This window comes from Felis catus, chromosome A1, assembly GCF_018350175.1.
Source record: "Felis catus isolate Fca126 chromosome A1, F.catus_Fca126_mat1.0, whole genome shotgun sequence".
Lineage (NCBI taxonomy): Eukaryota > Metazoa > Chordata > Mammalia > Carnivora > Felidae > Felis > Felis catus.
The window spans coordinates 48,426,265-48,450,451 of NC_058368.1; the positions used below are offsets into that span (position 1 = coordinate 48,426,265).

Genomic DNA, 24,187 nt, shown 5'->3' on the forward strand with positions numbered 1-24,187 from the left:
TCAAAAATCCTCAAATTTGTGAATTATTTACACATGCCACGGAACCTTTCTATGGCTTCCAAGGCTGCCCGTTATCCCTTTTCACTGTCACTTCTGGCCTCTTCTTAGGACTTTCTCTTTCCTGGGGAGCCTGGGTGGCTCAGTCGGTTAAACCTCCAACTCTTGGTTTTGGCTCAGGTCATGATCTCATGGTCGTGAGAGCGATGGTCATGAGATCCATGCTCGGCATGGAGCCTGCTTAAGATTCTCTCTCCCCCTCTCTCTCTGCCCTCCCCCTCTCTCTCTGCCCTTCACCTATGCTCTCACTCCCGCACACACACGCTTTCTTTCTCTCAACAACAAAAAAAGACATTCTCTCTCCTTGGCTTCAGGAATGGTCACACTTGTTCTCGCAGCCTGTAACACATTTCCATCTAGTTTTAGACTTCTTGTGCTCATCCTCACATCAATCATTAAAAAATACATATGAGCACTTTCTTTCTCATTTGATTGGTAATTTACACATGCCCATGCATATACTCTTCCCCACAAACAACTCACAAGAGTTGCTTTGTAGGGCACAAGCAGAGGGCACAAAGCACCACTAAGACGAGTCCCGTAGCTGGGAGGCTCACTCATGAACAGACTCCCATGTTCCCATGACTCAAACTTGTAATTTAGCAAAATATCTATACTGCATACCAGACTTCTGGGGGACACTTGAGAAATATAGAAATCTTAGACGTTTTATCTGTAAATGCTACTGTGATGTCTACTGTGTTAAAATCATGGAAGGTAAATTTGCTTTATGAGGGCAAACGTAGGTGCTGACTCTTCTCTTTCTAATTTATGGCTTTGCATTGTCCTAACCTGGGGTGAATTTGTATTTGAAAATGACCTGTATATATCTTTGTGCCAAAAAGTAAGTATTGCTACGTATTTTCCTCTGTTTCCATCTAGGTTGAAGCGTGTGCTTGTTCATGTCCTCATTTTATGCCAACTCCAAAGAGAGGAATTTGCCTTGTAAAACTGGATTGAAGGTGCTTTCCGTGTCATGTCTATGTTTGGTATGCTTTTGTAAGAAAGGATAAGTCTGTTAGTTTCCACCGATCCCTGACAAGCTTTTTTGTTTTGTTTTGTTTGATTTTAGAGACGTTATTTTGACGCTTTACTAACCATTCCCCTCCCCTTGAGATAATAAATTAGCAAGTCTCTGAGGATTTTGGTGAGATCCCTACACCAAGAAATGGATCATACTTCCTCTGGCCTCAGGTACATCCATTACATTGGGGCTCATTTGCTCAGACCTCTTTCTGAGTCCAGAGATGCAACCCTCAGATGTGGGGTAGGGAAGAAGCCCATACAGGCAGGTGATGTGGACTCCAGAAATGACTCTGGAAGAACAAGGTCAAAGCTGTAATTCTGCCTAGAGATGGGCCAGGTGACATAAATATTTTGAGAACACTATTAATATACGCTATATTGAGAGAGGACATGGAAAGTACACATTAGTCTTTTTTGCTTTCTTAACTTTAAGCTGGGTTTACAACTAACTTCTCTATGAAAGTCCATCTAGATTCTGTGAAAAGAGAGTTTCTGAAGAAGACACAGGCTATCACGGAAGGTGAGGTCTTGGGTTTTCCAAGGCAAATGTCTGGTAGACTGGGTTATGCTTGAGGATGGTATATTTAGGTGTTAAACACAAAGTGTGATAGTGTGTTTTCTTTGAACATGGTAATAAAGAAATGTAGATTTTTTTTAATTGGTAAAAGCCAGTGACACTTATGTTTGGATTACTTCTAAAATTTATAATGTTCTAATAATATGCATTCCAAACATCATTTACCCTGATTTCCTTAATCAAAGCTGCCAAGTCACCTCCTCAGCACTAAGCATGAGCTGTCCCTGAGGCCAAGCAGAGATCTGAGAGGCCAGGATGATTCGTTATAATCCATGCAAGTTCGCATGCTAATGACGGGGATCTTCCTTGGTGTCTACCGCATTTATACGATCAATTAAAAAAGATGTCAGGGGCCAAATCAACTCTTCAGCATTTATATTCTTTTTTCTCTTTCAACTACCCCAAATCCTGAAAAGTTCTTCTTTCCATTGTCTCTCACGGCCAACAACATTTGGTGTGAAAGATAAAACATTAAGAACCATTTACCATACGATCCATTATTTTCTTTCTCATAAACTTGCTTATGAATTATTTATAGCTTTCTTTCACATCATTTTTATTTAAGAAATTTCCCCACAAATATGCAATTCCACACCTATTTATTCTCCCAACGGATTAAAAAAATCCTACCATTTTCAGTATTTCAGGTCATTAAAAAAAGTAAAATATTACAGAAAAAGTTGGTTCTTTGTTGTTGTTTACTAATTCGTTTCCTTCTTCCATAGTATCCTGGTGTATTTAAGTTTTTACCTTTTAACTACATATATATCAATAAATGAATACAGTTTTGTTCTTTGAAAAACTGTATATAGGGAGATCATATTCTACAATTTATGTTCACTTAAAATTGCTTTTGAGATTTCTTTACCTTCTTTCATTTAAAATTTTTCTAAAGTCTCAAGTCAGTCTGTGCATCTCTTCTCCTCCCAAACACAAGCAGGACTTAGCATGCTAGCACTACCCAGTGAACACTCCCACCTTCCCCCATGTTCTTCATTACAATTTGGAATTTTGATTCACGTTCCATTTCCAAGAGCTAATTGAAATTTATTGTTTCTTCTCTTTTTTGTAGATATTGACTTATACTTTTAAAACCAGTTGTAGGCTCACCTCTTCTTCCGGGTTTTCTTTCTTCAAAAGCATACCCTTAAATTCTTTCAGCAAATTTGTGTGCGTGGTAAACTCTTAGCCAACATATGCCTGAAATAAATTTTATTTTGCTGGCAAGTGAATCTCGCTGAGAAGAGAATTCCAGGATCCCTCACTCAGTCCTCTGAAGAGACGACTGACTTGCTCTCTGACAGTTGTTGCTGTTGACAATCTTTGTTTTTCTTTAATTCCTTTGTTGATAAACTTTTGAGATTTTCTTTGGGACTCATGCCTGCCAACTTCAGGGCTGTGTGTCTAGATGCAGATTTATCTTTACTGATTCAACTATATTCTAAGATTCATGGCTTCCCTAATTTTCCAAATCCCCATATTTCTCTGTATATTGCTTTTTGAGTAACAGGTTCTACCTACTCCTATTTTATACACATCCTTTTAGATCAACTTTGGAACACGTCAATTCGTATCTCGCATCTTTTTCTGTTGTTGTTTTTGTTGATTTTTCCACTTTATGTTGTTTCCTGGGTAAAATTCTCAGTACCATCTTTCAATTCATACATTTTCCCACTAACCTTTCTCAACATGTGGCAGTTGCCAAAACGAGAACTTGGGAATTCTCTACATTTATCTTCTCCCTTGTCCTCAACATCCATTTGGGCAACAAGTTCTGTCCACTGGATTTGCATTGGCACTGCCTCTGGGTGGGCCTTTGCAAATTCTCACCTGCCCCCATATGCTAACCCACCAACTTACAAGCGCTCGCCCCTGTAGCATCCCGTTCATATAGATGCCCCAGCTTGGCACACAATAACTCCTTCTTTCATATTTCCAGGATTCTGTACCTTTTTTTTTTTTTTTTAATGCCTTTCCTTCTTCCTTTTACCTATGTGGATAATGCAAGTACACACTGTCCTCTAAGAAAAATCCTTCTGAAATGATCACCACCCCTCCCAACCACTGAGCTTTGTGTCCCTTCCTTTGTGACCTGCCTCTGTGTGTCTACACTTATCTGTGTGACAGAACTTCCCATTATAGCTGCTTTGCCTCCTCCATTCACTCAGCTATAAGCTTCTTGCGGGCATCATCTGTGCATCGTAAATGCGGCTGAATCATATACGTGCACTGAATCAAATGGCTAAGTGAACAAAAAGGAAAACATGGAACAATTCCTGTATAAGGCAAAAGGTTAAAAAAATGGGGATTAAGTTTTTGTTTTTTAATAAAAGCAGCTCAAGTGTTTTTATTACCGTTCAGTAACACTACTGGCAGTTCAGGGTTTGGTTTGGTTTTGTTTTGATAAAAAGCAAGAAAGAAAACAGATCGGTGCTATAATCATCCCATTTAAATAATTTAAATAATAAATATGAAGACTTTTCCTCCATATAAATGTCACACCATAGGCAATAAATAAGTTTATGATAAGCCAACCAATTTCATTTAGTTTATAAAGTACAATAGTTTCTAGGTGGTATCAGTTTTAACATGTGAACATGTAGACACAAATACACGTGTCTGTGCATGTTCACGTGTGTGCATTTATATATACACGCGTAAATAAGGTATAGTACACCAAGGTGTTCTTTGAGCCTACTCTAGCATGCCCGGATAGGAGATGGCCACTGCATCTTGTAGCCTACAAATATTCAAGGCCTCTACACAAATCACCCACCGGCTAAATGGTAACAATATGGCTGATGCTCCTTACATCTTCTGTGAGAAAAGCAATGGTATAATCTTATCAAGTAGAACAGGAGTCTGTGATGGCTTACTCTGCTGTTAGGAAGGATAATTCTACTCCCAATGTTTATCGTAGTTAGAAATACAGAGCACAACCCTGAAAAATAGCTATAAACCATTCAGTGGCTTATTTAGGCTTGTAAACTGAAAAAGCTGTAATCTTCCATTTATATCAGATATAGAAAATTACACAGTTAAAGCTGATTTAAGTTACAGTTGAAAGGGGGTTATTTTTTAGTATGAGGGGCTTATGATGATGATTACTATAAAAAAATGATCACAAGTGGCCAAGGAAGGAGAGAAATGGGCCTGTTAGTAGTTATTTTACTTGCAAGGTGGATAATGAGACGATAAAACATGTAATTGGAGGTTATACCACCTTGATTACTGTAGATTATACCAATGGGTACAACAACGCCATTAAGCAAGCAGTGCCTCACCAGTTAGTGCTCATTTGTTGGATGATAAATGGATTCTGTTCCATTATAACCGTCACTTTGAGAATGTGTTGGAAAATACCTGCTATCCCATATCACGATACCAATCAATTCTGGACAGCATATAAGGTACTTTACTCTTTGATACACCTAATAAAATGAGATCTACAAAAAACATAGAAAAGATACTATTTGAGACTCTGAAGAGAAACGAAAATGGGAAAACGTCAGATCTTACTATGTAGCTATTCTCTGTAACCAAACACACATTTTATGGAATTTATTTTCCAATTTTAAAAAAGGCATTCTGGAACATCTGCTGTGTAAGCTAGGATAATTCTAAAACTGTAATGCTATAATGATTATTAGCTATTGGCTAGCGCTTGGAATTTTATTGAACTCATTAATCTAAGAAAAATAAATATAATTATAAGAGTAATAATAAATGCTGGCTGCATTTTTATTCTGTGGCTTCCATTTGTGTTTTTCAGAAAATAACCATGACCCCAAATGAGGCAAGACAGAACAGGCATGTCTGTGTTGTATATGTCTGTCGAACCAATTCTCTGCTCAAGAGAGCTCCAGGCAGGGACCAGATATGTCTAAAAGTGACAGAGATGTCGATCTCTGAAACTCAGTGAACCACACTTTGACAAAATTCCCCCACACCTAGAAATGTTAACCTACAGCTCGAGGCTGTTTTCAATGCTGTGAGATGCTGGACAAATGAAAAGACAGAATACGGTAATGCCAATATTTAGCAACATGGAATTACTTCATGCAACTTATAGATAGGCAGATATAGAGCTATAGATTTAATACATAACAAATTTTAAGCCTTGACAAAAATTAACATTCCTTAAAAATACAACATATCTAACTTGAAAAAAGATAGAACTGGATTTATACTGATGAATTTTCTACATAACCCAGGCATACCTCTTTAAGCATCAAGTCCAACTATGGCCAGTAGCTTGAGGGCATTAAGATATTTCGATTTTATTGAAGGCTCTATCACTAAGAAGCTGTGCTCCTTATAAGGAGCAGAGGAAGGGACACGAGTCTCAGTTTTCTTATCTGTAAAAGACAGGCCCTAATACCCATACATCGGTTATTGTAAGACTTAAAGATGATATATGTGAAGCACAAAGAACATATAGGCATTCAATAAAGGTTAATTATTTAAATGATTTTTAATAAATATCTGTATAAGATTTATTACCTACTTTCTTTGTTGCCTAGTTCAAATAGACTGACCATAATTTAACCTTTCTTTCATTACTAATGGTCATTATTTCAAAAGCAATTATTGTGCTGTAATAAAGTATTATCTCCGAGGACTAAAGAGCTGTGTGAGCCTATTTACTCTAATCCCAAAAGACCTTGCTGGGATTTTTCAAGTTCTTATTTTAATAATAATTTTCACACCTTCTTTGTTAGGTGCCACTTTTTGCTCTCAGCTCACCTACTAAAGGGAGTTTCCTAATTTGGGCAGGGGGCTGGCATAGGAGAATCTCAGAGGGTATGGAGCATTGGTAGGTTGGTAATGCAAAACCAGTCGGTCTATTTTCCTTTATTAAGGGAAACTACAGAAACTGAAAAGCTACAGCATTCTTGTGGCCACTGGGAAAACATGAAAACATCTACTGAGACAACATTTCAGGGGATCCAAGTCATAAAAATAAAAATTGAGAAATATTCCTCTCAGCTATTTTTCCTTTGCAGTTTATTCGCTACTTTCTCTCTATGCCCAGCTGGAAAATCACATTCACAAAGGATGTAAGAAGTCTCTCTAAACTAAGAGCTAAAAGGTTTTACTTTTCAGAGAAAGGATCTCAGATCCTCTTCTGTAAGTAATTCGTAGCATATATCATGCAAGCGGTACGTGTTTTATATTCTAGGCAACGTATGTGTGTATGAGTGCATTACAGCCTACAATTCAGTAAAACCACACGATTCTTTATTCTTTATGTCCCCTCCATTCTCTGCCCTCATTGTTCACTTTTCCTGGTCTGGAACACTTCCACCTACTCTGAGTAGCAAAACCTTATGCTTCTTTAACTTTCGACCTCAAATGCGACCTACTCTACCTTCATTATAACAGATGACTTTGTCTAGAGTCTAATTCATGTTCTCTGGGGATTTACAACCTAGGTCTCTCGAATGGTTCCTCTGTCTTAAAGGGCTCTGTGTTTATAGAGGACTGATTTAAAACATCCACTCCTGACAAAGGCCACACCAGAAATGATTAGGCAGCCCTTGGATTTAGCACGGGGGGACAAAAATGCAATCACAAAATTGACAATTCCTTCTCAACACAGATTTGAAACAATTCAGACAAAGCTGTTTCAGGTTTGTGCTCGGGTTTGCTTAATATACCTTTAAGATTAGAGATCTGTGGCAGGAAACCAAATCTTTGTTTTATGGCTGCAACAAATAGGCCCACCACGGTAAATATGTCATTTATTCTTTCTCACCAAGAGATATTCACTGCGTAGTGCAAATAAAAGTAGCATTTTCCTTCTACTTAAGGTTCGTTAGATGAAATTTATGTTTTTAAAATGCACTGCGAACACCAAAATCTGATTGTACCATTATCAGCTTTTAAATCAAAACAGCATGCTATCTGGTAAGGACAGGGGAACTGGTCGATTTATTTCATAAAACTTTATGTACAAAGAGACAGTGTCTATGAACTTAATGGAGAGAATATAGAGTCTGGAGGGGTAATTTTTATTACAATTTATAGTGGGATTATCCATACTCCACAGTTTTCAGATTTTATTGAGATTTTATGGTACTATGATGCTGACATGGTTAACTGCAGTGGGGTAGGAGGTATAATTGTTTCTTCCTGACCAGGAAATGAAATTGGTGTTACTGTTATATAAGAAACCGATAGCAGACTCTATTAATTGCCTGGCTCCAATCAAAGACACTATTTATCCTAGTTTCACAGGTAAAATATTTTACCTGAGGGTAGAAGGATAAATAAGAACTGACTATAATTTTCACACTGCAATATCTTTTCATTATGAACATTTTGAAGTCATACGAATACTTCTTACCCACAGGGGCTCGATTCTAGAAACTATTAAAATCAAAATCACAGCAAGCATCTATAATGTACACCAAATATCATTCTTTAACATTAAGTACTATGAAATAAAACAAATTTGGAAACAGCGATATGCTCAAGAATGCCAGGGAATTGCAGATGGCCCAATGACATAAAATAGTAACAGCTTTGGGAATGGTTTTCATTCAGTCTGCAAACACTTATCTGTTTATTGGACGCCAGACACTGGATAAGGCAGTAACACAATGATACAGATATCATTATAATATAGTTATACGTTATGTTATATATTGAGTCAAATATATTGAGCCTATATATATATATATATATACACATATACATATAAATAAAACTTCATATATATATGTATAATGTATATATATGTACATATGTATATATGTACATACATAATGTATATATGTATATATACATATAATATATACATATATACATTATGTATGTACATATATACATATGTACATATATATATATTATACATATATATATATACTTGCCTTGTAATTTAGTATGTACCTTTCCAGAAAAAAAGGCTGGCTTGCTTCCTTCCTTCCTTCCTTCCTTCCTTCCTTCCTTCCTTCCTTCCTTCCTCCTTCCCTCCCTTTCTTTCTCTCTTTCTTTCTTTCTTTCTGCATGCCAGGTCTTTTGCCAGAGAAAGAAAGGGCCTTCCAGGGAAAGGAAAGTGTATGGACAAAGGTAGATTTGTCATCACGGAAAGCCATGGAAACGGTAGGTGGGACATGAGCCATTCTTGGACATAAGACATCCTTTTATGGTTAGGGTTTAGGACTATAGACCAACACTGCCACAGCACTCCTTAGCATCTCAAATAAAACACTGTACATATGCCAGACTACATTAATTTATTCATTTGTTCATTCATATCTTCAATAAATATTTACTGAGCACTAAATAGTGTTAGGCACAATGAAATGTGTTGGGAAAACAGCAGCTAATGAAGCTTACATGGATTTTGGGAGACCCCAACCTATTTTAATCTAGCAGTATATACCACATATAAACTTATGTTTACATAAACATACATACACATACAAACAACTTGTTTTTGTCAACTGAGGAGCTTATTCTTAGTGTGGTTCACCCCCATTATGTCCCAATAAGTCTATCTTTCCCCCAGGAAACTGAGAAACCCATATACCATGAGATTATCTTTCTAATTCTACCCTGTTTCTACCGAACTTCCTCTAAGCCCCTAGTTACTGAGGAGGAAGTTCCTCTGAATTCTCCAAGTTATTCCAGTTTCACCAAATTCTATTTTTTGTCTTCTTGAGTTCTTGCTGTCTCAGAAATAACTCTCCACTTATCTTTTATTTTTCTTCTATGACATTCAACAAAACTTGTTAGTAGCACACAAGTTGGCATATGTATGTTTCCATTTATCCAACAAACATAAACCATAGTTTAAAAAAAAACAAGCATAGATACACAGAAAGTTTAACATTTTATTTCTACTAAACAGAAGTCACACACAAATATACAAGACGGAAAGTGGGACAAGTGGGTAGGAGCCACACTTTTCTTTTCCTTGTCCAAATTAAATATAGTCTCTTCTAAAAAGTATGTATTTCATATACTAGAGCTCTAAAAATGAAGTAGGTAAATTATGTTTCAAATTTAGGTTCAAGTTTTAATTGAAAAGGGCATGTTCACTGTACTCTCTCACAACCCTAAGCTAGACGGGAAAATCTGGGAGCAATCAAAATAATTAGGCTATAGACTCTTGCTTTTCTTTTAAGTTCTACCACTAGATGGCAGTACAAAGACTGTCATTTTCAACATAAGTGGCTTAGTTCCATAATTTACAGTTCTAGGATTGGTGATTCGGTGAGATACAGATGAAAAAAAGGAATAGAGATTCAGAAATAGGTAGAATGGTGAGTAGTGGGGAGAGACAGAAAAGACCAACAGGGAGAAGGAAGGTAAGTAAATGGAAGGAAGTGAAGAGTGAGAGGCAGAGAAAAAATTTGGAGCCATGGCAGATACTTTGAGAGTATGCAGGAGGTGCAGGAAGGAGAAAGGAAGAAGAAAGGGGCTGAGGCAAAGGTGAGAAAACCACTGCAGTGTTTTTCAAGCTTTCTGGACAGGAACCACAGCAAGAAATACATATTTCAACATGACTCAGTACACACACATACACTCTTACAGTACCACATTCACATGTATGTAAATTCATAGATTACTCAACAAAGTTTCATGATATAATACTTATTTGGGTGATATGCTCAGATTTTTAAGAAATCTCCATTTTATTTCTTTAAAACTGCTGATTATGAGCTACCAAATTGATTTCAAGATTCATCAACAGGAAAAACGCCCACAGTATGAACAATAGTGCTTCAGTGTGCTGTAAAGTAGAGCTGGCTTTTAAGAGGAGTTATTTGAAAAATCTCGATATCTGGGAGCAGGGGATATTCTTGGCCATATAATCAGTTCGATAAAAATCTGTTGAATAAATGAATTAACAGGTAGAAGAAAAAAGATGGTGAAGCCACTGGTCATGAAGAGCACATACAACTGGTCAATCAGGGTAGCATATCTCCCTCTATATAAAGGTAGCTGGAGGGGCTCCTGGGTGGCTCAGTGAGTTGAGCGTCCGACTTCAGCTCAGGTCATGATCTCACAGTCTGTGAGTTCGACCCCTGCGTCAGGCTCTGTGCTGACAGCTCAGAGCTCGGAGCCTGCTTTGGATTCTGTGTCTCCCTCTCTCTCTCCCCCTAACCCACTCATGCTCTCTCTCTCTGTCTCAAAAATAAATAAAAACATTAAAAAAAATTTTTAAGGTAGCTGGAGAAAAATCGAGTATGTGATTATTACTCTGTAAATTGGTAGTTCTTTTATTTATTAGATAGGCAAATATCATCTTGTTCGTTTCTAAAGAACACAAAGAATATCAGTTAATCAAATTCTCAATTAACAATGGAGAACAGGCAAGGAGAAAGAACTGAGAAAACAGTTACAGAGCTTGGAACAGAAAAAGTATTATTAAGGGAATAAGAAAAAATAAGGAAGAGAAACTACAGCCAGAGAGTTGTAAATAATTAAAAGGCCAATTTAAAATAGTGCTAGCAATAATTTTAAGGCCAACTTTCCCTCTTAGATCTTACAGTCTTCCTTCTTCATTTGTTACTATAGGTCTTAAGAGTCATTTGATATGCAGATATATTTAGATGGCTGGATAGGTTTCCAAAGGTCTCTTGCAATGAGTATATACATTCAAAAATCATCAAAATAATTCTATAAATACCTGCCATCTAATATGCAAAGTAAGAATTTCCCTCTGGCATGCTAGCACCTGCACTATTTGAAATCAAAAGCTTTATATTTAAGTGAGAACTATACTTTTATATTTATTATATATGATAACTTCATATGTTTCAGAAGAGAAAAAATTTGTTTCTAAAAAATGAAACCGCAAAGGAAATGAAAGCTATTATATTTCAAAACCCAATACCTAATGTTCAACGTATTAAATATCACCTGAGAAGCTTCTCAGGTGTGGTGAAAAATGAATGTAGCAACCGCATGAGAATATTTATTAGTAAAATATCATATTTAAGCATGTATTCATTTCACCATAAATTCAATCTTTGTATTAAAAAACGAACTTATCCAACAGGTTAAAAATGCTGTTGTAGCTAACAGTTTGTAACAGAATGAATACAAAGACCATTTTGTTAACCTCTTGCTTTAACTACTTTATCTAATAGATGATTTTTCTGATTTAGATCTTCCCCTCCCTAGGTAATATCGACCTCTGAGTGAAGTCTCATCTCTCTCTCAATGTGGATCCCACCCAGTTTCCTTACTTTCTCCTTTTTCTCTTGTTTCCCCTTTGTTCTTTTATTTAACTGAGGGTGTGGGGGCAGGTTGGGGGCGGGGGGGGGGGGCGCAGAGAAGCCAATCAAACTCACTCTTCGACATTTTACAGTTTACAAGGAGCTTACCTAGAGTTGTCTCTTTTCTGCTAATTCTCTTACAATAGTTTAGACAATTTCTGCCTTCTCTCTGACCTAGTTATTACTGTCGACTCTTAGAACCAAACCAGTCTATGCCAGAAGAAGCAGAGGAATTAGAAGTCTGCAGTATTTCAGATCAACAGGAACAGAAGAAGCCACTTTTTTCTGAAGGAGGCTAGTCAAGCTCTTGCACATGCCCAGAAGTGAAGATAAAGACAAATTTCTCCTCCTTGTTGAAAATCACATAAACACAACGACCTATGCATCTGTATAAAATATTCTGAACTCCTATTTACAACTCAGTCTTTCATTAGTATTAGCTGCCTGCTTTTCTCACTCTTTAACAAGTTCCTGCCTTTACTTTTAATAACAGTAGTGAAACACTCAAGTCCTATCAAAGTCTATATTTAAGAATAATAAACCAAAGTCAGTGACATTCCAGTCCCACTTCCCAAAAGGCAGCATTAAAAAATATATATTAATGAAAGAACATAAGTAACTAAATGGTTTGCCAACAAAAACCAAATGCAGACCTCAACTATGAATCTCTATCTAGAAAACTATGAATCTCTATTAAGCGTAAGTAGAAGAATACATTTGCCAAAGGACGCTGTGGTAGTTCGATCACTCAAGAAGACAACCATACACACAGGCATAGGTCAGCTGCCTGGCACTATTCTGGTCATATGGACAGATGACACCGGATTCCACTGAACAGTGAACGAAAAGAGGACATGCATGTGTACGGGAGACAGAGGAAGCGAGTCCATGACAGACGGATCATCACCTGAAATAAGACATCTTTAACACCACCAAGTGAGAGAGGTGACGGCATCAGACAATGGAAGATGTGGAGATCTGAAAATGGGGAGTTTCATGGGAGCAAAACTATAGCCACACTCAATGGTCAGGGGAAGTAGAGTCATCCTCTCCAACTAGCTTCGCAGCAATCACTGCAATGACCATATTTCCTTTCACAAATAGAAATGGCACAGGACTAAAAATACACTTGTGGCTTCTTCCTGTTGGCTGCTGAGAAAAGCAACAGCTTGTAGGGAAGAAAATGGGGTGTGAGTATTTCAAATTTGCCCACGACCACATCCCTTTGAAACTCCTGAATGAGTGCTATGAAAATACAGTATATTTTTGGAGGATTCTTCACTGCATCCAAAAAAAAAAAAAAAAAACCCACTCTTAAAAAAGATGACCAAAGGAAGTACATGCCGAAATGGGGTTGGTTTCTTTACAGCAGTATCAACACAATCTACTCAGATATTCTAGGGAAAAAAGTACTTTCTACTCAAGGATCTAATAGCATAACTGCTTTGTCAGGAATAATGTGCTCATAACCCATAATAAGTTGTTTTTCAAGTATGACACCATTAAAAATAGTCTTAACGCAATAAATATGTTGTGTAAAATTCTGGCAGACTGCACTGTTGGGATTGCATTTGTATGGGAGAAAATGTGGCTGCACAGGAAACTGGAGCCAAACTCTGGTCCTTAGGCAATCTATTTATGATGGTCACATGGACAGAAGAATGGGATAGTGGTCAAGGAGAAAAACTGGGCAACAGTGAAGTACCCACCTTGCTGCATGAGGCTTTTTCAGTTCTGATTATTCCAAAGCCCCGGATCAATCACGACCTCACTTGACCCTCATTCCTGGGCATCACGGTGCTATTACCTGTTTCTTCAGCTACACGGAGTAAAGGACCAGCTGGGACAAGGGAGGGAGGAGATACGTCCACTTTTTTCTGGCTTGTCAGCTGGGTTTTCACAGACTGGTTATGGTATTGCTCTTTAAGTATTGTGAATTTCTTTTTTTTTTTTAATTTTTTTTTTCAACGTTTATTTATTTTGGGACAGAGAGAGACAGAGCATGAACGGGGAAGGGGCAGAGAGAGAGGGAGACACAGAATCGGAAACAGGCTCCAGGCTCTGAGCCATCAGCCCAGAGCCTGACGCAGGGCTCGAACTCCTGGACCGTGAGATCGTGACCAGGCCGAAGTCGGACGCTCAACCGACCGCGCCACCCAGGCGCCCCATGAATTTCTAAAGTGTAACATCTATTAATATTCAAATATAAAAAGTAGTTTTTAAGTGACAAATGCAAATTATTTGGAGTTTATATTTTGTCTTGAATTATTCTTTACTTTCCACTAGGTGATGAATGAGAAATGTTTGATCTTAATTCTGGTATCGTTTTTATAATTTTCAATGAACCCAAATTGTACTGAACTTTCATTCGTTTGCTTTTCATTGTCAACCCTAGATCATTATCTGCTGTTTTTGCATTTCCTTTCATTTTCCATCATGTATCTTTTTTTTTTCCTAAAGATTCTGCCAATCCAGTAAGGTGACTTTAGAATTCATATCAATTACTGCAAGATGTAGGTTACTTCCACAGTATAATATAAGGAACTAACATGCAATTAAGACTTTGCTTCTACAATTCTTCCCTCTCTAGAATTACCCGTTTTCGACTCTCTATTGGATTATTCTTGATAGTACACAAATAGGTTATAATATCTCCTTTTTTAAATCCCTCCCTCGAGAGTCTAAAAGCCTTTCCAGCCATCAATCCATTTCTCTACAACTCTTTCCTGCAGAGCTACTGCAAAGAGCTGCCTAGAATTTCATTCTTCCCCCACCCCCTCACCTCCCATCTGAAAGAGAACTCACTTCATTCAGTCCTTTGTCCCCACCACTCCCAATGACACATCGTCTGTGTCAACAACCCCATCCTTGCCAAATGTGCAATTCACAGTCCTCTTCAAGCAGTGTCTTAGTGATTCTTATCAAAGGAAGAATGTAAAAAGTAGTCATGTCACTTTCCTGCTCAAAGCTCCCGTTCCAATGGCTTCCTATCATATTTAGGAAGATAAACAAGGACCTTACCATGTTCTTTGATGCCATACATGACCTGGCCTATTGCTATTCCAATTGCTCATGGCCTGCTCTCCTATTGCCCATTCCCTCCTGTTCCACCAGCTGCCTTGTACTTCCTCCCCAAACCAGTCATGCTCACTCATGCTTCAGGTCTTTACACTTAGGAGTTCTTTCTGTAGAGGTCTTCCTCAGGTACTATTATCATGGTTTATATTTCAGATAGGCCTTCTGTGGTTATATCTAAAACTGCACTTCTCTCTTTTGACTTCCCATCCCCTTATCATGGTTAATTTTTCTTCATAGCTCTTACACCATCTGACATACATTGTTTGTTTCTTGCACTAGAAAGTAAGGTCCATGACAGTAGGCACTTGCTCATCTTGGAACCCCAATTCTCAGAATTTTACTTGGCATATAGTTTTTTCAGAAGGAAGGGAGGGAGGGAGGGAGGGAAGGAAACAATCCTAAACTTGCCTTCATCCAGGCAATAACAAACTAAGAACAACTTTGCTTGTGATTTGTTATGACCCTTATGTTTTTCTGCTACTAAGTATCTGTAAAAACTAATGAAAATCTCCTGGGAAATCTACCAAAAACTTCTCCAGGCTGGACTGAAATTCCTTTATGAGGTCAAATAATCCCTTTAGGGTCTTGTTTATAAATAATGTGTCTCAAATTACATAGTAACAAAACTCGGGTGAGATCAGTCTATTGGCTATTCCCTCTACATAGAGAGCTCCCCCTTCTCCGTACAATCGCTTTGGGGGCTAACTTCTTTGTCCTTTTGGTATTAAGAGAAAAAATGTCTTCCCCAGACATTCCTCAGACCTGCTCCGACATCTTGCTTCTCTAGCCTAACCTGCGTTCGTTTGCTATACCTTCCAGATAGCATGCCATATTTCCTCAGATCATACATCACATTCAAGGCCCAACTGAGATATGTCAGTGCCTACGGCTAGCTAACAACTTGCCATTCTTTTAGACCAATATTCCTTAAATATTTGCATGGGCTGGGTTTTTATCCTCACTGGAAAGCTTTCTCACATCCTTCTGTTGTTAGTCAAGCAAGGTCGGGTGGAGGTTTCACCCTACCATATCCCTAAACCCTAACCACCCCCTCTGAGCATCCTGGTAGAAACATTTCTAATCATATATAACACCCACTGTGAAAATACTTTCATCAAATACACCTTTCTCTACCTGAAATTATAATTAAACTCTCTCCCCTGGGCAAATCCATGAGTGGTTTATGTTTTAATCCAACTTAAGCACAGAATGTCCGTAATTATCAATTATATGATTTTTTGTTTAATGTCGATACCTCCCAGTAGACTATAAGCACTCTGAGATAGAAACAGCATCTGTTTTGTTCAACACTGCATCCATGGTACCAAAAAACGCCTGTTACGTGATAGATGCTCTATAAACACTTGAATGGACAAATGACTCGGTTTATAATACGTCAACTTATAACATGGATGGGTACATTCACAGTTCTTTGTGTAATGTAACATATGATAAGGTAAACTATTTCTCTATCAGAGACCAGATGTGTTGTAACAACTTTAAAAATAATTAGCCAGTACAATCATCTGCATTTATATGAGTTAGTTTTGTAATTGTATTATTAGCATTTTGCATACCCAACTCCCCTACCGTATTTTCTTTTGCTTATCCCTACCAGATATACAAGTCCTACATGGGAATGGAAAAGGGCTCCCTTTATCACTCAGCCATTTCAATGCTGGCCCAGTGCCCGGCTGCAAATGTGCAAAATAAAGACCTGAAGAATTACTGAAATGCCCTTTCTTTTATTCATTCTGTGAGGTAGGCAGGCCTCCTCCACTAGACAGTTTTACCATCATCTAATTAATCAGGTAAACAATAAAAAAAAAAAAAACTTAGAAAATGCCACAGCCATATTTGTATAATATGGTGATTATAAAAACTTAATACAAACTAATAAAAATAGAAAATAGGGGATGTTTCCAGATAATTTCTCATAGTAAACTCTCATCCCTTATAACCTGCTGTAGTAATGACTTTGAGAAGCATTTCTATACTAAGTTCTTGGAAGCAGTTTTTCATGTGTAAATTCAGTCATTTTTTTTTCCTTCCAACTTCACGTTTATAAGACAGAAAAAAAAATTCTCAATATTACTACTTCAAGTATTTTGGAGAGGAGGTAATAATGATGTATAATTACAAACATTTTATTGATAGTTGATTAATCTAGACATTAAGCTCTTACTGAATCTCCCCAGTAATCTTCACGGATAGATCATGTTATTATCCCCATTTAATCACTGAAGAAAACTTCCCATCTAAAGCAGTAAGTGACGATGCTAAGATTTTAGATTCCTGATCTGGAATCTCATGCTCCTAATGTCCATATCACAGTCCAGGGGATTTATGATTGTATCAATTTTTCTCCTTGACATGAGAAAACTACTGAGTAAAAAACACTGCATGAAACTAACAAATACACTTGAGAGCAAATTATACCGTGAGTCTTAACCAAATTCTTCTGCAGAGACACAGTTTCCAGAAAATAATTTTGGCAATATACTTTCTATACTAATCACCCTAAATAAAAATAAAAATAACCTCTCCCATAAAAGGATAATATCAAATAAAAGAGATCTCTCTTTTGTTTCCTTCATTAGTATATGAAAATTATTAAAAAAAAAAAAAGTCATGAACAAAATTAAAATCCTCATCAATCAACTTCATAATTAAAGAAGTATTTCCCTTAATGGGTATGGCACAAGGATTGGATTCTATGGTACACACATACACACATATAAAGTAATATAAAGTAATATAATGTGCAAGGTTCTATTTAAAAAATTCCTGATTTTTAAATAATTTATAAACACATCTTTAAATCACAAAAGAAAATAAATACCTAATGTGGCCTTCAGTTATGTTATTATTCAAATTGGTTAGCTCCTTTAGATCAGAAGTATTAGTAACACCAGAGCAGGGTCAAACTAAAGTAAAATCCAAGAAAAGACTCCCTCATCTACCTATTCACTGTGATAGTGGTGGGACTAGTTCCTGGCCTTTCCCCATAACAGCACAAAAGACAGAGGTTGCCAGATAAGATCAGAATGTCTGCATCTCAAGTGTGCACTCTAAAATCTCTGAGTGCTATGAATCATGTGATTTTCTCACTTGGTAATACTGAGAAGGGAAAGTTGATTTTGTGGCTATGAAGAAATTCGATGCAGATAAAACAATAACTTGCCAAAGATGAATGCACAGTTTTGTAGTAAATGTTTGTAAAAACTTCTCTAACTTTGCAATCAACTGCTATTTCTATGCACTGAATCCTGCCTTCTATAAGAACTATAACAATCCATGTGTACTAGCATTTTATGAGAAGGTGGTGTTTACGTAGTCATCGGTCATTTTTTAATTATGCGCTAAAATATGGTATCAACGTATATTTAGTAGTAATATGGTATCAAAGCAAAAAGTAATACAACATTAAGTCTTAACTCATCATCGTTTCTTGGTCCTATAGACAAAATACATACATAGATACTTAGTTTAAGAGGGAATGAGTCAATGGTGATCGGTATTTTACATTTCTACAGAAGGGTGACTTAGTTTTCAGATTCATGACAAAGGAAGATAAACTCAGCAGCATGATGTTACTATAATTCCTTCTAGTAAAAATTGGAAAAAATAAGAGCTCAGCAATAGGAAAGTAATTTAATGATCAACTGGCTAACAGCCATATAGAATTAGGTAAGTCGGTATTATTATGTATTAAATAGACACAAAGCATCGTCCTGCCTTCTAAATCCTAGAAGGGAATTTTAATACTTCATTTTGAAATATTCCATCATACCAAATCATCCTGTTACTTGAAATGACAATAACTTACGCTAAGGTAAGAACTCAAGCTACATGGAGCTTTTGGAGTCAAACGCCTAACTTCAGAATTCTTTTAATGGCAACTCAACTTACAAGCACTTACGCTACGTATAGACTGTCCTCTCCATCTGAGCACTTGAAGGTAAACATTATTTTGCAAATTAAGATATTTGAATTCTAACGTTAAACGACCGGCTACATAAAAATACAGACTCAATAATACTGAAGCAAAAACTTATGCAAACATGCAGTTAGTTCTTTTAAACTGCTCTACTGAATGGCTGATCAGCTGGGTCTCTGTGGTGTTGTGCACAGAACTTCTCTGGATATGGTGTAGTTGTATACGATTTAGGATCTGCTCACTAAGTAAAAGAATAGTTACCTCTAGCGCTGAAATAAATCAAGGCTTCGCTTGTGTCCCTTACCTTTGCCATGGCTTCTCCCATCTTCCAAAAGCGGCACTACAATAGTGTTGTTCACATTTCCAGGTGACCGCACAGCTGTGTAGACAACAGGCACCGACTGTACCACCACAGGGATGCGGTGAACGTGACTCAGTTTGTTAGACTGTAAATTCATGGGACTCGAAGGCGGTACAGGATGGATAATGTGCAAAAACTGCTGGCCTCCCACACCAGACGCGGAGGCGACAAGGGGCCCTGGAGTTAATACTGTTGACGAAGATGATGCTGAAGATACGGATGTTATAACAGTTGGGGATGAGGCTGGACGACTAGAAGACGATGAAGAGGTTGAAGTTGAAGAAGGCGAGGAGGCAGATGCTGTCATGGAAACTGGGGAGGATGAAACGGCTGTGGGGGATGTCCTGGCTTTGTTGATCGACAAGTCCACTGGCTCAGTTTGTGTTTGGAAGTGATCTACAGATAACGAGTCCTCCGGTGGCTCCCCTTTCACATTATTTAGCAACAGGGGAACAGCTTCCATATCGGGGTAGTTGTGGACGTTTGGAGACTGTGGGGAGAAAAATGGAACACATATTGATCTTTGTTAATCATACGTTTAATAGGTGCAAGATTTATTACTGGAGTGCTTATTAATTTTTCTCTTATTGCTATGAGATACTACTCATTCCCCAAGTAGTTGAAGGAGTGCTCTGTGACAGTCATTGTGATTAGAGTTGAGAGTACAAAAGTACACAACAGTGCAAGACAAAGCCTCTGCTAGAAAGACATTTTCATCCTATTGGGAGAGACAGACACAGTTGTTAAAATCCAGTGAAACAAGTGCTTTATGGAGCAGAAAAGAGGCCATAAGAACCCAAAAATGAATGGCAATTTTACATAAAATCTCTAAAAGACAAGCATAGTATGCAATGCGTTACCTACTTAAAACTGAGTAAATACAATAGCTTATTCATCTAAAATGACAATTTTTTTAATTAAAAAAAAAACTATTCATTTTGTTGGCTCGACCCATCCTACATTTATGGGTCTCATCTTCCTCTGTTATAAAGCAAAGAGATTTTGAATAAATTAGTTTAAATATCCTTTCCAGCCCCACGATTCTACAATTTCATGATTCCAACCTTTACTCGACATGGTCATAATGTGGAGGAGTGAAAATACCTGGCAACAAAGTCAGGAAAAATCACCACATTTCAACTTCATATTTGGTGCAAGAGCTCCCATACCATTCTCATTACCAGCAGAGAAAAAGGGCACAATTGTTAAATTATTAAATATAAATATTTTTTAACAGTTGGGTTATATCTTAACTCTTAGTTACGACAACATGTTTTTCTCAAAATAGTGTACATAACTACTATAGCATACATTTTAGGAAATAATAATTTGAGGAAAAACTTATTCTGGAAATATTAAATTGTTTATGAATTTTTAAAAATGTAAGATAAAGATAACTTTGTACAAGTTCATTTTCATTCTTTTCAGTTTTAATGAGCAAATTTTAAATAATAAAAAATCCAAGATTCTACCCAGACGAATGGACTTAACATTTTATTACTGGGCATGAATATAATTTACTCTTAGACTTATTCACTCATAAATTCAACAAGTAGTCACTGAATACCCAGTTCCAAGGCCTAAAATGGCCTAAGGATTCTATTACTATATGTCAGGCTAGCCTTATGAGAGAGAATTAGACGGTGACAGATTATTTTGATTTCATCTAATTTGACCAGGCTAACATGGGCACTGTTATAATATTATCTGAAGACGAAAAACTGTTTTTCAGCTTCATTATGGTATCGAAACAACAATGTCTGAAATTATCTTAAATTGTTTCATTTCATTCTTTGTTTAACAAAAGATTTTTGTTTGCCATTCCCCCTAAAATTTGAGCATACACTTAAAGGAACAAAACACGCTTTTTAAAACCTTTCTTTACAGAAAAGAAATTAGAGCTCCATTCAAAACATACAATAAGCAGTAGTGCAAGGGATTTCCGTTCAACAGCAATGAAAAAAGAAAGATAATAAGTCAACAATGGTACCAGATCATCTTAAGAGGGAAATGGGTTAATGTTTTATTCGTTTTTTTAAATTTGTTTCTAAGCTAACTAAGATGGTTACTTACCCACAAAAAAGTTAAGAATTAGAAAGCATAAAAATAAACCATACAAAATATCTACTGCATGAAATTCTCAGTGCCAAGATTTCACTCTATGTGTTGAAACTGAGAAGTAACTTTTTTAATCTTCTCAGACAGTAAGAAACAACAACAAAAAACCCCCACAAACACTGAGCTACTTTTAAAAAAGCTATTAGCATTATCTATTATTATAACTAGAACAGTGTTTTAATTGGTTCTCAGCATTATCATTTAATTTCTTTTTAGAACAATATAAGATGTTTCTTATTAGTATGTTAGACCCATATAGAAATTCTTTGTTGAGGCTGCTTTCACAAAATATCCCAACTGGTTTGTCATTAACATTATAAAATATGTCACTAAGTACATGTTATGAAACACTGTTTGGCTTCAAATATAGTCTTAATTTCTCTCTTCTTAGAACTGTATTAGATACATCCAGAATTCTAATTTTGGAAGTAGAGGCTATTTCCACCACAAATTTTTCTCCTCCTACCTATCTAGTCAGATATAAAGTTTCCACATAGGTTTACAAACCAAAGACTCAGGTGTAAGTCATCACCGTAGAGACATTTCATACCGTAAACAAAAGACTACTTTAGCAAATTACAGCAATACGGGAGGTGGTCAATATGGAGCTTATTTGTAGAGATGGCTTTTGAGACTTCAAGTGTTACTAAGCTTTGCAAATGACTTCGACTTCTTTGGATTATGAACAGGAGTCCATCTTTTGTAGGTATCTGCTTAATCCGCCACTAAGAAAAATATTTACTCCTTAAACGCTGTTTTATAACAACAAATAAACAGTGTTCCTCTTATAATTCTGTTGCATATACTAGGAAAGCTATAAAGGACCAAATATTAGGAGTCGCTAGGTATATTCAAATATATGAGAACTACATAGCTTTTACATGAGCTTAAACCAAAATACAGAAAATGATCACAAAGATCACAAAGATAAACCAAATCTTTGAACCGCACACATCAACTTTGGAACCTTGGACACATTATGCATGAATTTATAAGCATCACCATCACAGAGACACATGTTGGTTCCTTCTTCATATGTAGCAGGTAAAAATGTAGCCAACATGTCCCCAGGCAATGCCTCATCAGTATAAAGAGGACAAACTCCTTACTTTACCATTCACCTGTTTACAGTATTGACATAATATTATATCCTTACAGCCATACTTACCTCTTCTACTGGGATAATGAGGCAGGTAAAGCCATCCATGATTGTTGCTTCAGGCTGCACATATATATATGGAAAGCTAGCAATATTGCCTAAATATGGTTTCAAAACATCTGTGGCATACTTTTGCTCCTCCTTTTTGGAAAGAAAAAACACCTGAAGACTTGATCCTGAAATCATCATATGGAATTTATTTCCTTGTTTTCAGAAAGGGGAAAATTGAAATGCATGGGTTCTAAGGTGAGAATCCATAAATGTATAGCTGTAGTGACGGGTATAGTGAGGTGTAGTGAGGTGACGGGAACACAGGAGATAGCCAAGAGCGACAACAAAAGCTCTGAGAAACCAAGGCAAACGCTGAATGAGAAGTGTTTGGAGCAGCTAGAAATCGAAAGGACGACATGCATACATCAGACATCTTGTGGGTTCAGCTCCAGACCATGGCAATAAAGTGACTGTTGCAAGAAAGCACACTAAGTGAATTGTTTGGCTTCCCAGTGCATATAAAAGTTGTGTCTACATTAGAACTGCAGTCTTAAGTGTACAAAAGCGTTACGCCTAAAAAAACAACATACATACCTTAATTTAAAAATACTTTATTGCTAAAAAATTGCTAACCTTCACTTCTAATTCTAGTTCTCTTGCTATTTCTACCACATATGCAATTACTTCCTCCACTCAAGTCTTGAATCCCTCAAAGTCAACCAGGAGGGTTGTAACCAACTTCCTCCAAACTCTTGTGAATGTTGATATTTTGGCCTCTTCCCATGAATCACAAATGCTGTTAATGGCAACTAGAACAGTGAATCCTTTCTAGAAGTTTTTCAGTTTATTTTTCCCGGATCCATCAGAGGAATCATTATGGCAGGTACAACGTTGCAAATGTAGTTTTTAATAAGAGTTGAAAGCTGAAATTACTCCATGATCCATGGGCTGCAGAATAAATGTTGTGTTAGGGACAAAAACAACATTAATCTCATTGTACATGTCCATCAGAGCTCTTGGCTGACCAGGTACACTGTGAGTGAGCAGCAATATTGTGAAAAGAATCTATTTTTTCTGTCCAGCGGTGTCAACAGTAGGCTTAAAAAATTCTGTAAACCATGTTGTAAACAAATGGATGGTCATCTAGGCTTTGTTGTTCCATTTATGGAGCACAGGCAGAGTAGATTTAGCATAATTTTTAAGGGCCTTAGGATTTTTGGAATGGTCAATGAGCACAGGGTTTCAACTTAGTCACCAGCCGCATTGGCCTCTAAAAAGATCGTGAGCCTGTCCTTTGAAGCTTTGAAGCCAAACATTGACTCCTCGCCTCTAGCTATGAAAGCCCTAGACGGCGTCTTCTTCCAATACAAGGTTGTTCTGTCTACATCGAAAATCTGTTATTTCGTGTAACCACCTTCATTAGTGATCTCAGTCAGATCTTCCGGACAACTTGCCGCAGCGTCTACATCAGCACGTGCTGCTTCACCTTGCACTTGTATGTTATGGAGACGTCTTCCTTCCTTGAAGCTCAAGAACCAATCTAGCTTCAAATTTTCTTTTGTAGCTTCCTCACCTCTGTCAGTTTTTGCAAAAGTCAAGTGTTAGGGCCTTTCTCTAGATTAAGCTTTGGCTTAAGAAAATGTTG

General features: G+C 37.0%; 1 protein-coding gene across 26 annotated transcripts in view; it reads right to left on the reverse strand.

Annotated features, from left to right (window-relative positions):
* Window positions 1-24,187, reverse strand: part of KLF12 (Kruppel like factor 12) — a 442,425-nt gene that overhangs the window by 133,486 nt on the left and 284,752 nt on the right. For all 26 annotated transcript variants that reach the window (XM_023252228.2, XM_045054344.1, XM_023252233.2 and 23 more), the window contains one exon: window positions 19,218-19,764. In XM_023252228.2, the coding sequence (XP_023107996.1) occupies window positions 19,218-19,764 (547 nt within the window). The remainder of the gene's footprint in view (window positions 1-19,217; window positions 19,765-24,187) is intronic.